This window comes from Lonchura striata, chromosome 2 (assembly GCF_046129695.1).
Source record: "Lonchura striata isolate bLonStr1 chromosome 2, bLonStr1.mat, whole genome shotgun sequence".
NCBI classification, from domain to species: domain Eukaryota; kingdom Metazoa; phylum Chordata; class Aves; order Passeriformes; family Estrildidae; genus Lonchura; species Lonchura striata.
The window spans coordinates 37,227,867-37,242,913 of NC_134604.1; the positions used below are offsets into that span (position 1 = coordinate 37,227,867).

General features: G+C 37.6%; 1 protein-coding gene across 8 annotated transcripts in view; it reads right to left on the reverse strand.

Moving 5' to 3' along the window:
- The window catches only part of GRM5 (glutamate metabotropic receptor 5), a 245,843-nt gene that overhangs the window by 126,854 nt on the left and 103,942 nt on the right, over positions 1 to 15,047 (reverse strand). For all 8 annotated transcript variants that reach the window (XM_021545022.2, XM_021545018.2, XM_021545024.3 and 5 more), the window contains one exon: positions 9,089 to 9,338. In XM_021545022.2, coding sequence (XP_021400697.2) covers positions 9,089 to 9,338 — 250 coding nt within the window. The remainder of the gene's footprint in view (positions 1 to 9,088; positions 9,339 to 15,047) is intronic.

The following is a 15,047-nucleotide window of genomic DNA, read 5'->3' on the forward strand; positions in this document are numbered from 1 at the left end:
AGATTTAAGTGCTAATCAGTACCTTACTGCAAAACTCTATTTGTTGCAGTGGTAATTTTAGAGGAGAAGAAACAGGATTTTTTAAAAATAAAGACAATTTTAGTCTTTCTTAACTTCAATAATCAAAATTCTGCAGCTTTTCTAAAGATCAGAAAATCTCAAGCATAATTCTTGTTTTCATTCTGTTCCAAGTGCCTTTAAATTTTTCTAGGAATATATACTGGATCACATTTTATCTTAGCTTCAATGTTTTAAAAAGTTACATTTTAGCATGCAGTCTGCAGCAAATTGTGGAATAAAAATGCTGGGGTTTAAGATCTTAATTTATTTTTACCTCTTGAATTTATGTTTTTAAGAAGAAAGCATCCAATCTTTCCTCAAGCTTGAATAAAAAAATGTTTTCATTGTTCCAAGGGTATTTTTGATTCCTTTTCTTAGAATTGAAAGAGTCTCTGAGTCTCAAAATAGGCTTACATGAGAAAATTCTGATTGCTGCCTATCACTCTCAGAAGACATATTTGAAGAGAAGTCTTAAGTCAGCCACCCATAGAATTCTCCCATTCTGAATTTTAATAAGCTGTGGGATAAAGTGGAGCTTCTGAGTCAAATATAAAATCAGAAGCATACAACTCTTGTGTGATAGCAGAGAGGCACCCACAAATGCACACAATTTCCCAGCGATGCCTCTGACTTACTTTCATGCAGAACTGCAAGCACAGGTCTGTTGGCAATATGGGGTTATTTTTGAGATTGCTGCACTGTCTATTTTTCAACCGTGTAGGTCATCTCATGAATTTGTCATTTTGTAATGAAAATAAACCTTATATAATTCTTCAGGATTGTTTGACATCTCTTTTTCTGTACTTTGCCTCGTGTCTCATTTCCTCTGGGATAATAGAGATCTCGTGTTATTCCAAAGTGTAAAACCTTTCATACTGAAAGTTGTCAAAGCAGAACAAGGGTAAGCATAAGTCTTCAAATATAGAACTTGCAGTCTTAGAAACTGCTTCCTTTGTTCCCATGGGTAGGACAAGGAGTGATGGGATTAAAAGAATTGTAGGTTTGACATTAGAAAGAATATAAGGAGTAGTTAAGCTTGGGAAGAAGCAGACTAAGAAGGTGTGTAATTTTTGTCTTTGAAAGACTTTAAGCAGATCTATCTAAAGATCCTTCAAGCATGAATTGGTAGAGGTGAACCAGTGCAGAAGTAAAATATTTGAAAGAACCACTGTCTTTTGTACAGTGCTGAGCACAATTCTATTCAAACAAATTGACTAACAAAGCTACCTTCCTTTGTCTGTTAGTGCTAGTTGTATGTGAGAAAGAGCAGCCCTTTACTTACAGGAAGTAAATAATTTAATTGGACACACATGATTTGTCATGACAAGGTAGAGGGAAGAGATGTCATCCAGAGGGAATCTGACAGATTTGGGAGATAGACCCATGTGAACTTCATGGAGGTAAACAAGACCAAGTGCAAGGTGCTATCTCAAACACAAGTACAGGTTGTGCAAAGAATGGATTGAGGAGCCCTGAGGACAACTTTGTGTTGTGACTGGATGAGAAGCTCAACATGATCCAGCAATGGGAACTCCCAGCCCAGAAAGTCAAACTCATCATGGACTTCATCAAAAGAAGCATGCATGAAGAAACATATTGAGGGTAGTGATTCTCCCTCTCTGCTCTGCTCTCATGAGACCCTGGACTGCTGCTTCCAGCTCTGGGGTCTCAACATAGAAAGGCTGTAGACCTGTTAGAGGGAGTCCTGAGGAGGGTCACAAAGATGACCACAAGGCTTCCTTTACAAAGGCACCAAGAATTCTCCAGAGAAGCTTTGCTCCATTCTGGCCTGGTATCTTTTTTTGCCATTCATTTGCTGCTGACCACTCCCAGAAACACCACATTGGTTTGATGGACCTTTTTTCTAGCATTTTTGTAGCATTTTTCTAATGCTACATTTTCAGATGTGTAGCTGTGCTTGCTTGCCAGTATGCACACTTGGAAATTCTTCGTTGTTTGCTTGATGCCATGGTAGATATCCACTCCCACACCACCATCACCCACTCCAAGAAATACATATCATTCCTGAAACAGCAAAATGAAGCCATTCTTCCAAATTGGTGTTGAGTTTACTCCCATCCCCACTACGCAATCTACATTAGTAAATGTAAAATTGGATGGCAAGGTGCAATATTTATTAGAACCAGGTCAGATAGGTGCCAAGAAAAAAAATTTCAAGGCATACAAGGAAGTTTAAAAAGTCAGGCAGATTGATTTGCTTTCAGTGTATATGTTTGATATGTTTACTTCACTGTCTCCCTAAAATCCTCCAGCATAGTTTATGGAGTCTGAACCACAGAAAGGAAATTACGCTTTTTTCAATCATTGCACAAACAGCCTTGACCAACCACTTCACTGCTTCCATCTGCAGCAGGACCCCACTGATATTGCTCACTTTGAGGGTCTCTGACACATGAGGCTGCCTCAAATTGAGACCACAAAACTCCTGTTCAAAGCCAAGTTATTCTTTATCCTCTAGTCTGCTTTATTTCTAAAGGCTCTGTTTGGATATAGGAGGGAAGACAACTTTTCACTTCCCTAATTTCTTTTACAGCTCTAGAAAGCAAACCTTTGTTTTGCTGTTAAGTTCCTGGTGTTTTCGGGTAGCAATGAAGATTATGACTTAATGCTGCTATTTACAGCACATTTAATTACTACATATACAATGATACCTGCTTCCTTAGGCTAAACATTGATGCCTGAACAAGAGAACAGAGATAAATAATGAGTGGGCAGCAGACAGTTTTCTTAGAGAAAACAGCATTCAGGTGAGGCTGCACCAAACTCCTGCCTACTGTGGATTGAAGAAAAAGGATCAGACTGTTCATACAGGCTGGGGTTGTACAATTTTTCTCTAAAAATACCTTTTCACCTGCTTATTTTGGAGGAGAGATCTACACATTTACATTGCATTTATCTTCCTCAATTTTGTCATAAGTTATGCAGAAAGAAGTATTCTAGATAGAAGCATTTTGTCTGATTAATAAGTCTTAGAAATAGCAGAAACAACCAAAAATTAATCTAGAGCACATTCCAGGTCTACAAAATTTCACATCCTAATTTATTTTACAAGAACTTCTTCATCAGTTGGACTTGTACAAAGATAGAAAAAGGCATGCTAACCCACACCACACTTTCTGGAAGAAAATCACTACATCCTTTACAGTGAGATTTTTCTTCATCCAACAAACACTTTAGAATCTCACGAAAGATTTCTTTTTAAACTGTTAAAAAGAACACATTTCCCTCAGATCATCTATCTTGCTTTAATTTTCCTTCAGCTATAGTTCACCTTTTTAGTTGTTAACCAGCTTTTTTCACATATATTGCTGAGTTTCCTATCAGCTGAATTACTTTGAGAACTTCCTGGAACTAATGCTTCTCCACATTTTATTCTCCCTCCTTATCCGCATTTAGCCTACTTACCTTACTTAGCTCATTTGCTGTAATATCTCTTAAAATCAATAACAATTTCTTCCAATACATCTTCTCAGGAGCTAAGGAGATATCTTATTAGGAGAGGTGATTTGTGATAGAGAACATCTGTGTTATTCTGAGAAGCATGGGCACTGCTTCAGTGGGTCTTCTGCCCTCTTGCAGAGTCTCACTTGAATTGCTTGTGGTCATCACACTGCTAGAAGTGGTGTCCTGCCCTTACCCATTTCATCTGGACATGCTCAGCAGCCATGGCATGATGCAGAGGCATGGCCCAAGGCATCCTGAGGCACAGACTGCACATATCACAGAACAGAGTGAATCCTGAAAATGCAGGAGCTGGTTCTTCATCTTTGCAAGGACATTACAGCATATAGTCATCAAGTCCTGACTACTTTAAAGAAGATGGAAACTCTGAGGGATGCCCTACAACTCTAGATTTCCCATTCATTTGATGTACATATTGGAGCCAAGTCACAGTTTTATATTCTTTCTGTAAATCCTGGCTAAGTTAAGTATCTAAGAGTCATGTAGAGATTAAATCTGACTGATAACTTTTGGCCATGTTTCTTCAGCTGGACAGCTGAAAATCAGAATCAGTCCTAGAGTCTAAGGACATATTTCCATCTCTGATATATTTTTTATTAATTGTGTATAATTTTGTCATTTAATACAACAGAAAATCTGGCTTATTTTAATTAACTCTTTTTTTAAATCAGATATTAGAGTGAATACAGTAGTAAGTCTGATACACCATATGCATACATGAACATATGAAGCAAATGGAAGTCACAGTAATTTCTTGAGGTTGAGTATTGCTTGTGGAATGTTATTTGGAAACTGGAGACATTGAGCAAGTCATTTTTATTTTTATATACATCTGCCTTCCCTTTAGAATGAGAATTATTAATGTTGAAGGATTATCAAATCCAACTGCTCACCAGTAACACATATCCCCAGGTGCCACATGCACTTTGAACAGTTCCAAGGATCGTAATTTTATCACTTCCCTGGGCAGGGAATTGTTCCAATGCCTGACCATTCCAATACACTTGTCCTTTCCCCTCTCCTTTAGGTAAGAAAGGTCTGACTGTCTTGCACTTGGAATCTTAAATTATTGGCATATCTTGATGTTCTTCTACCCCAAAAGAGAGTACCTATGTCCCAGCTGCTCCTTAGTAATAATCCCTTGGTAAATCCTGTCACTAACATCATGCTGAGTCCCATCTCAAAAATGTTGATTGATATAAGATAAAATAATTCCAGCAAGCAAAAAAACAAAAAAACAAAAAAAAAAAATTCAGTGCTGTGGTAATGTTTTCTGAATCCATTTCATGTAGGACAGTAATAGCCAATACTCATCATTTCTGTTGCAACTAATAGTTTCTATTTTATTATGAAAAATCATATGACCTAGCACTAAGATATTTAGTCATTCTGAGACAAGTTTTGGAATTCCTGCAGATGAAATGCAGCAAATAAAACTATCATTTTAGGGAATTATCACAGACACATTATACAAATATCAGAAACTAGGGGTCAAGAGGAGCAGTACAACACAAAAGAAAATTTCAGCTGTGGGGTCTGAATATTACATAAAATGAGGAACAGCTGAAAATCATGTATGACCAAGCTGGTTATATCTACACAATTAATATTCCATTGTTCCTTCTGAAATCCATTTCCAAATTATTCTGCTATGTGAATGTATTATTTAATCTCAAATTAATTTATCTGTAAGGATATCTTCTGGCATATGACCTGTGGATGACAGAAGCAGTGAAGACAAAGAGGTGAAGCCTGGTGTCCACATCTCAATTAAGCTGAGTAATTAAGTTAAAATAACATTTTTTTTTTTCACATTTGAAAGTCAGCACACTCACCTTTGCATTTGAGGTTAAGTCCAATTCTTCAAGATGCATGAGGTAAATATTTGCCAAGCACTTAAAATGTTTTCCATGAATCAAAAATCTCTGGAATGTTACAATCACTAATGACATGCCACTTTGCATATCTGTCACAAGCAGGCAATGCAATTTCAGAAACTGCATAGTAGGTCAAGAGTGGAGAGTTTATTGAAAGGTATCTTTTTCCTCCCCTTGGGGCTGTAAAGGGAATTTATGTGACATGCATTCCTCTTGGCCAATTCATTTTCTGTTTATCTGAGCATAAAGCAGATGCTGTGAGAAATCCATAGCTTCAAAATATCCCAGTATTTTTGCAAGGCTTTGGATTGAAAATATTAGGGGTGAATCCAAATTAAAAATGGAACATAACAGAAAGAAAAGAGGAAGTGGAAATATTGATTAATTTATGGTTTCCCATAAAGCTACTGTGTGGCTTTGTGATTTTAGTTCTTTTTGTGCATCTGGAAAAGAAACAAAATTATTTTCCACTTAACAAAACAACAGGGAAGAATTTTTGGGGGAACAAAATAGTATTCATTAGTAGATGTAGTTTTTCTTGTAAGCCCATTGCATTCCAGTGAAAGGCACTCTCACTACACTTGGAATGCCCTTTTAGAACCTTCTCAGTTGAATGGGTAGCCCAGAGCAACTCCAGGATCAGATGAGGAATGAAAGTATAAATTTTATCATAGTCCATTATCCTGCATAGAATTACAAGAAAAATAATTTCATGAGCCTTCTTTAATTTAAGATGTAGCTCTTTCCCCTTAGAGAACTCTGAACCATCTGTTCTCAAAATCTTGCCTACTGTCTTTTCCCCTTACAAATGATGTATAGAAAGGTCCCCAGTATAATCTGCTTGTATGAGATCTGGGTTTGTGCTGCTGTCACCCACCAACAACCCTAGCTTCTGACTAACAGGTAAATATTCACAGACAACAGAGCTAAATAGTCAAAAAACAAAAAAGCACACAGTACATCAAGGTCCTGGAAAACAGACATCTAAATCCCTACAGGGACCTCGATTATCACTGGGCAATGATATAATTGTTTTATGCCCCATCTATGTCAAGGAGTTCTTTCAAGTTCTCTGTTTTTTCTGTTGTTTTTTTAACCTCAGCCTCAAAACCTAGAGATTATAGCCTATAGAGGAAGGAGAACATTTTCGTAATAATTAATATTTTTGTGGAACATTGTTACACTACAACTTCATACACCCTACACATGATTCTTGCTGCATGGCAGAAACATGAAACAGTGCTCTACAGACTAAGGGCAGCTCAAAGTCTAACAAAAGTCCTCAGCTGGTAAAATTAGTTTTTCTTTGTTTATTCTTTTGGTTTATTTTTCCCTGGCTTATAGCTGATTTTGATATCAAATTGAAAACAAATCTATTGAAAAATACCGGATGCTCCAAGATCCTTGGGATCTCTGAAGTGCAGAACCACATGTAGAGAGACTGTATCTCTCTACTATATCTTCCAGCCATCCTTGTCTGATGCAGCAGTCACTGGCTAGGGAAATATTAAGTCTGAATATCCACTTCTCAGCCATTACCTTGGAATCTCTGGAAATAAAATATAGGATAGAAAAAAATCCCTACACTTTTGTTTTTCTTTTTCCGTAAATACTTCCAGTTCATGCTGCATTTTTCACAATTAAATTGTGTAGTACTGCCACAGGCATGGATATACTCCAAATGGTCAGGTAGAATTAAGGATTTTTGTTTCAACTAGAAAGACTTTACAGTCTCGGCTTCTAAGAGAAGCTATCACTTTCAATTTACTCAATGGAAGTCATATACCAAATAACTTTCTTATAATTACTCATGATGATTCCCACTGCAGCTAAAAACAGGTATCTTTTCACAAAGAAACAAGACAAAACAAACAAAACAAACAAAAACTTGAAGTAAAGCCTCAAACCCTGTTCTCTTTAGACCTTGCTATTTTTTAAAGAGATAATCTGAATTGATCTACTCTTATTCCCAGTCAGCAGTTCCTGAAGTTCTTATTCATAAGAGCATCTCAGAGGTCAAAATTTAGCACTGTTGTACATAAATCCCATTAAAAAAATTATGTACAATTTGGAGTCTGGCGAACCTAAGGGCCAACAATTTTTTTGAAAACAATGCTTATGTGCTTCTAAATTTGGGTACTGCTGCAGCTAGTTGACAATTTCTTGTATTTAGGACAGAAGAAGACAGCAAACATCCTATTGCACCAGATTCAGCTGGAGATAGTGGATATGGCATTTTCTCTAATCTGCTCTAAACAGCTGACAAATAGACTTTTCCACCAGATGTAGTTATCGAGAGAGTCTTTGTACAAACCTTTTTCTAAAATAGGATTTATTTGAGCTACTTGGAATATTCACATTACAAACAAGGGACCTAAGAAGGTCCTATTTTGCTCAATTAACTGTAGAGCAAATACTGATGGCTACATGGAAGTATCAAAATTATAGACAGCTATAAATGTTCATGTGAATTTCACCTTGAGGACTGTGGTCCCTTTGGGTGTCTGTCCAGGAAAGGACCAAGACAGTCTATGGAAGTCTGTATAGATAAAATGTATTTTAAAAGAAGGATGGAGACAGTTGTCACGTATCAGAGAAAGAACTAAAAAATTCCCATCTGAAAATGCCAAAATGTAGGCTGATGTCAAAGAGTAAGGGCAGAGACAAGAGCCAGAGTTGTTGCCTGTTTGTTTTCCCCTTTGCCCAAGGGGGAAGGGCAGCTGTGTACAAGGCAGACTGGGAACAGAGGCTGGTTGTCCTACCAGTTGGACAGACTCAGTGTCCCAGCTGCCAAGACAGTCCTTGAAAGTTTCCCTGGAGGTCTCATCATGACTTCTGGTTTCATTAACACCATTTTACTTATATTCGTGTAGGGTTCATGCTTGGGATAACAACAGGTCATCCTTCTAATAGTGCACTGAAAATGCAGTGAGTTACATTAGTTGACTCCCAGTATCCTCCATTTTGTTTTCAATACATCATTTTTCCTGTCTTGTTTAGGATCCACTTGTTGAATAAGGGGAAAATGTAAAACCCTTTAGGTTCACATCAGTAATTTACTTCTCTGCTTACAAGCCCAGGATCTTTTCCTTCTGGATGAACACACTCTAAGTGACTTTCCCTTCCTTCCTTTGGCAGCTAGGAAAGGAAACACTGATATCATTGAGCTAAGAGAAAGGATTACCTATATATTGCCCTTAGGACAGTATGCACAGCAGCACACAGATGCTTAGGAAGAAAAGATTAACAAATGTTGTTTTGGGAAGTTCTGTTTCAGGTACACCCAGAGGCCACATTGGAAATCCTTAACACAGAGTTACTGGGATGAGACACAGCTTCGGGCTCTATATGTACACAATGCATTTTAAACTGCAGTGAACAAAACGAGTGATATAGCTCAAAGACTGTTTTCTTAGCCAGCTTTCCTTTACTCATTGTTGCTAGGAGTGGCCAAGCAGACTTATGTTTGCCTGGCATGTCATGAGAATGATGCATGTCTTTGTAGAGGTTGCACTGCTATGACAAACATTACTTCCTATCTTTTGGATATGCACAGGTATAGGAGGGATCATGAGTCTGTGCTGCATGTGCTTCTTGTCCAGAAAACAGGACAGTTTTTTTGCCCAGCTGACTAAAACAGTGGCCTATAACTCCACAGTATTACTCACCTGCCTAGCAGCAAAAACTCTCCAGCGAGTCCCAGGCGCCTCATGGCCATCAAGAGACCTCTCACAGTCATGCCTTCACAGAAGCAGGCAACCACTCTAGCCTTGGGCAGGTGGCTCCGAAGCTTTCGCAGCAGCTTGTCAAAGCTCTGCTCGCCAGCATTGCTGTAGATCTTGTAGGAGTGTGCAATGCAGATCCCTTCCTTGGCTGCCATATCTTTGAAAGCTTCCATCCCACTTTCACCATAGTTTCCTAAATACAAACAGAAACACAAATACATATATTAAAATCTCCAGCAGCTTTTCTTCCTTTGGAAACATCAGATAGTTTAAGTGTGTTACGTTATCTGCAGAGAGATCACTATACCAATCATAACAATATCACTTTAATCTTTTAATCAGTTATTCAAGGCAAGGTTAACCAATTTTACTGGAAAATTCACTACTCCAAGAGACTTTATCTGTGCTTAAGCACTACTCGCAGGTAGTGAGGTGCACAACAAAGGCTGTTGTGTACGTCACTAGTTGTGAGGATCTAGTCCACAATGTACAACAGTGTATATACAAATGACACTCTCTTCTAATTCTCTTAAACTGACTAAATGTGGCCAAATGCTCTGTGATTTACTTTAGTAAATTAAAAAAAAATATATGCTGAGAATTAATTTTTAGATGTAATATGTAAATATATGCAAAAAAACCTCATAACAACACCTAATTCATAACACAATCTGAAAAGCAATACTATTTTTTTTAGTTAGAGTGAAAAGTAAAATTTATTTTGTTGACATAAAAAAATTTACTAGAGAATGAATAAAAAAATTGAGGATTAGCATTACAGGGATCATTAGAGCACAGATAAACTCAATGTGCTTTAGTATTTTTCTGGGATTTTTTCCTGTTTGTTTGTTCTCAATTAAATTTCTATCATTGGGAAAGACCTCATATTTTCTTTCAATATCTTGTTTCTCTATGGGGATAAACTGGTAAGAGATATTAAGAGACAGATACACTTTTTCCTTTGTTCTGTCTCAGCACAGAAACTTTCTTCTCTGACAGGCCTACATAAAAGTCACAGTGCTTAAATAGTGGGTGTACTGATACCACTGACAGTCATCCTGACCAGGATTGTGTGTCTGCTTCCCTGAGCTCCTCCATCTGCCTGTTGAAATCTGTTTCACATCTCGTTTATACAAGAAGGCCTCTGAGGCAGGAAATCTTTCTCAAAAGTAATATCTTAAACCCTCAGTAATATTCCACAGAAATACACTCAGTTAATTAATTAATAAAACTGTGAGTGTCAAGTGATGATGTTGCAAGAAACCACTAATCCTTTACAAATTTTTTAGCTTGAAAATGGAAGAATCTGTAAGAAGAATTCTCTCTCTTACCAGCAGAAATACAAGTATACAGGAGCACTGTCAGTTAAAATGTATGCAAAGCAGTGAGGATCAGACATGGATTTGGACTGCCATCTGGGTTTTTTTTTCACTTTGGACATTGGAGCCATCAAGAATTCATCTTGCCCGCCTGGGGAGTCAACCCTGTCACTCTGGTGCTACGGGTGAGAGTCTTTGTCACACTCACCACTGAATATGAATGTAAAAATAGTGCCCAGTTTTAGGATCTTACCATCCAAATAGTCAAAAGATCCAAAGAACAAGAAGACAGGAAGTAACATTATCTTCCTTTCACACCAGGAATGAATCACTGTGACCTTGAGACTACTAAATTTCCAAATAGCACCCAACCAGAATGGCAACCTGAATGCAGGTCTCTCTACCTGAAGGGACTTTCATTTTCTTCCTTGCTGAGATTAGGCCTATATGGAAGCCACACTACCATGCAAACTATGCCCAGACAAAGTGTCATTTAAACTCACTTGTTGCAGTGCTTCCTGAGAGTAGTAAATCAGGAGTCCAGTGCTTACCCCTGTGTCATGCCTTTAGGGCAAACTGCTTCCTGTGGTACATGAGCATCAAGTGATTCCCATGGGATTCGGAAACAGTTCATCTAGAGGTCAAAACTATGGTATCTTATGAAATAAGTATTATAGCTGCCAAAGTCAGCCTGAAGGAAAAATTGGGATCAATCATATTTAACTCCCAGCAGACCCAAAGGCCTTCAAAAATAAAATTAGGCCATCTGACAGGAAATAAATTACTTTTCTAAAATTGTTTTCATTTAGGTCATTCTGGATCAGCATTAAATGTTTTATTTCACTTTTTCTATCAGAAAATGGAAAGAACAAGATAACATTGCCAATCTTCGCCATAGAAGATGTAAGTTTGAGGAAAAATTATGCATCTAAATGTGCTGGTTTTGGCTACGGTAGAGTTAATTTTCTTCACAGTAGTTAGTACAGTGCTATGTTTTGGATTTGTGCTGAACACAGGGTTGATAACATAAAAATGTTTTTTTGCTGAGCAGGGCTTACACAGAGACAAGGCCTTTTCTACTTGTGCTCTTATGCTGGTGAAGAAGTTGGGGGTTCGTGGGAAGCTGGGAGGAACACAGCTGGGACAGGTGACCCCATCTGAGAAAGGGATACTCCAGACCATATGACAGCATGCTCAGTACATAAAGTTCAGGGAAGAAGGAGAAAGAGAGGGATGTTTGGAATGATTCTGTTTGTTGCCTCAAATCACCTTTACACCAGGTGGGGTCGTGGTCTCCTAGAGACAGCTGAACACCTCATGGGAAGCAATGATTTAATTCCTTGTTTGCTTTGCTTGTGTGCACAGCTTTTCTTTACCTATTAAACTGTCTTTTTCTTAAACCACGGGTTCTTTAGCTTTTACCTTTCTGATTCTCTGCCCAATTTTGCTGGTAAGGGAGTGAGTGAGTGGCTGTCTGGTGCTTCGTTTCTGGCTGGAGTTAAAACATGACACCGAAAGACATTGAAATTCTGAAGATCTCGTTCTCTGTCAAAAAACCTCTCAGTGGAAAATTCCCAGACAGGTCTAGTTTACTTACAGAACTGCATATCTTCTATGTTGCAAATACTGCAGTATTTATTTTAAAGTGTTATGAGCATTCAAACTGTTATCCTCAGGCCTGGTATAAACTCGAGAATAGGTTTAATTACCGTACTGAAAAATAGCAGATCTTTTAGAGAGCACAAAGTGCATTAACTCCTTTCCAATCCAATAAAATCTGCTCAAGCACAAACATCATGGTTTCATCAAGCATTGAGACAGGGAGATTTTATGAAACCATACAAAAAGTTATGTGTCATCCAAAATCATAGGAAACGTGTTAAACTGCCAGAGGTACTTAGGAAAATGTTATGTTCTTAACATTTGGAAGAAAATACGTCCTGGCAGTCCAAATCTGAGAGTCACTCAGGTCTCCAGCTGAGAAAACTACAGCTCTATGACATGAGCTCAAGGGAGATTTGATAAAAACAGAAAGCAGCTTTGCTTCAAATAAATACACCAGTGGTGCTCTTGCCTTGCTGATTAAACTCTATGCAATTAATTATTCATAGTGAATTCTCCTGTTGTGCGAGTGTTTTGATGAGGTATGTATATCTTGTATGAGCTATACTGTGGGGATAATGAACACTCCTTGATGGAAAAAGAAAATATTTTCTGTTAAATTTTTTTTGCACCATATATTAGCAAAAAATTCATCTGGGCTCTCTTTCTTTCTGAATAAAACATATATATGCATAAATATATACATGTAGCATTAAAGAAATGAGGGAAAGCAGGTAAGGTACATTCTGTCATTTCCTTGAGGATGAGATGTAAGGTTCACAGTGGAAGAGGATCTCCATGCTTTCTGTATGGAACTGGCCTCCTCACAGATGTGAGTACCTATAACAGTACTACCAAAACTGCCACAGCAAGGGCAAGTTTCCACCAATGGGACAGTTCCCACTCTTCAGCCAAGTCTATGACACAAGAAGGATATAGGGGCTTCAGGATTTACATGAATGGATGGACAATGGTGATGTCTTATGCAGTTTGTAGTTTCACTTCCAAATGAAAATTAATTCAGAGCTCCTTAGCTGGAAACAAACTAACATTCTTTGATGAGTCCCATATGATGAAAGTTACCTACATCCTGGGAATTTATCCATATATCTATCTTGTTTCCACTTCTAAATTTCAAGGAAATGCTGAAAGAAATGTTCAACAGAAGGGAGGGATTGATTTACTCTTGCTTGCTTAATTTCAGTTCATCAAAAAAAAACTCCACAAACAACACAAGCAGGAGCAGCTCAAGTATAGTCAATTTAAGTTCAGCTCCTTCTGCCCCACCAAATTCCATCTCCATTTCAGTATTTGGAAACTGGGACATTTATACTGCTACTGGTTCTGCTGGAGGTCATATCACAGTTTTTTAGTTGATGCTTGTGTCCTCTAGAAACTTTGTGTGTGGTGCTGCAATCAGAACTATTAGCAGTAGATGGCTTTTGTAAATGTGTCCTCTTGGCAACAAGTGGTAGCTGAATTCTTTTAAAATACTGGCCTGGATCCTGCATGTTGCCTACCTGAACACCTGGCCCTAAGCCCAGTCAAAAGCTGCTCCCATATGCCTCTTCATGTTTTTTTAAAAATCAATTACATCATTGTGCAAAAGACTTATTCCTGCTGCAGAGTTGGAATTTTGTTCCAAACTCAAGCATATGTGGCCCCACCTACAGTCTAACTATAACAATCTGTTGGTTCCACTTCCCATGAATCAGTACTAGAAACTATTAAGAAGCTTAAAAAGAACAGATTGTGCTTTTTTTCCAGATGATGCTTAATATAGTACAGCACATAATAATACTTCAATCTGATAGAAAAGGGTCAGGCAAACTGCAGGTAACTTTTTCTTCCCCTCCTGCCCAGCAATTGAGCCAATTAAACTACGTAACCATAAACCATTAAGATCTTATGTGCATTACACATCAAAACAATGCTTTAATTCTTAAAATATTTATCAAAATTTATTGACATCTTCCCTATCAGATTAAAGGTTATCAGTAGAAGGTGAAAAGACTCTACTGTCAAATGGAAGAACAAACTATGTTTTCTCCTGCCCAGGAATTTTGGGATGATGTGTATGTCTTTTTGCATAAAAGAGCTTTTTTTTATCAATAGCTGTAGATGCAAATTGTTATCAGCTAGTTCTTCTGTTTAAGATATTTTCATTGACCATAGATAAACATCAACCTTTAGGAGAGCTTTAAGATGTAGGATTGTTTCTGGCAAGCCACAGTGAAAATTCACAAAGCAAAAGAAGAGGAGCCTTGAGTGAAACAGAAGAAATGCGTTATGTCGTTCATTAGGCTGGTAATAATCCTACCTGTCACAAAGCATATTTATTTAAGTAGAAATACTCTCATTATTTTTCTAGACAGGGAAGAGCAGACCAGAATAATATTCTATAATGTGTCTGAGCCACAAAAAATAAGTCAAGCCAGGTTAAAATTTGCAGTATGTTTTTCAAGAAATAAAAGTAATACAGAGCTTTATTTTCCTCTAGCTTCCATTCACACCAAAAGGATGAACTTTGCCAGAAATATATAAAAAAAAGAAGATATAGCTTTAGTATAATTTTGAAAATGCATGTGGGAGTAATACAGTATATTTATGAAAGGCAACATGTTGGTTGATTAGCATGATGATCCTCCCAAAAGTTGAATATATGGGCATATTTCCCAAATGGAAATGTTAGAGGTGTCCTTGACTGTTACAATTCAAATTAATAATGGATAAACACCAATAGTACCTGCTACTACCTGCTAGATATTTTCCACATTTTACTTTTGCGACTATGGGTCTTTTAAAGTACCTCACTATCAAGAATAGTGGCATAAGCCAAGTCTTTTGAGCAGCTGGAGCAACGACATACCGCTGATACAACATGATCAAAATCACAGCCTTCTGTGTAGTTATGTCTGCAAATAGAACACTACAATAGAGTGTTACTTTATTCTAAAGGGTACAAACCAAATGAAATCAAA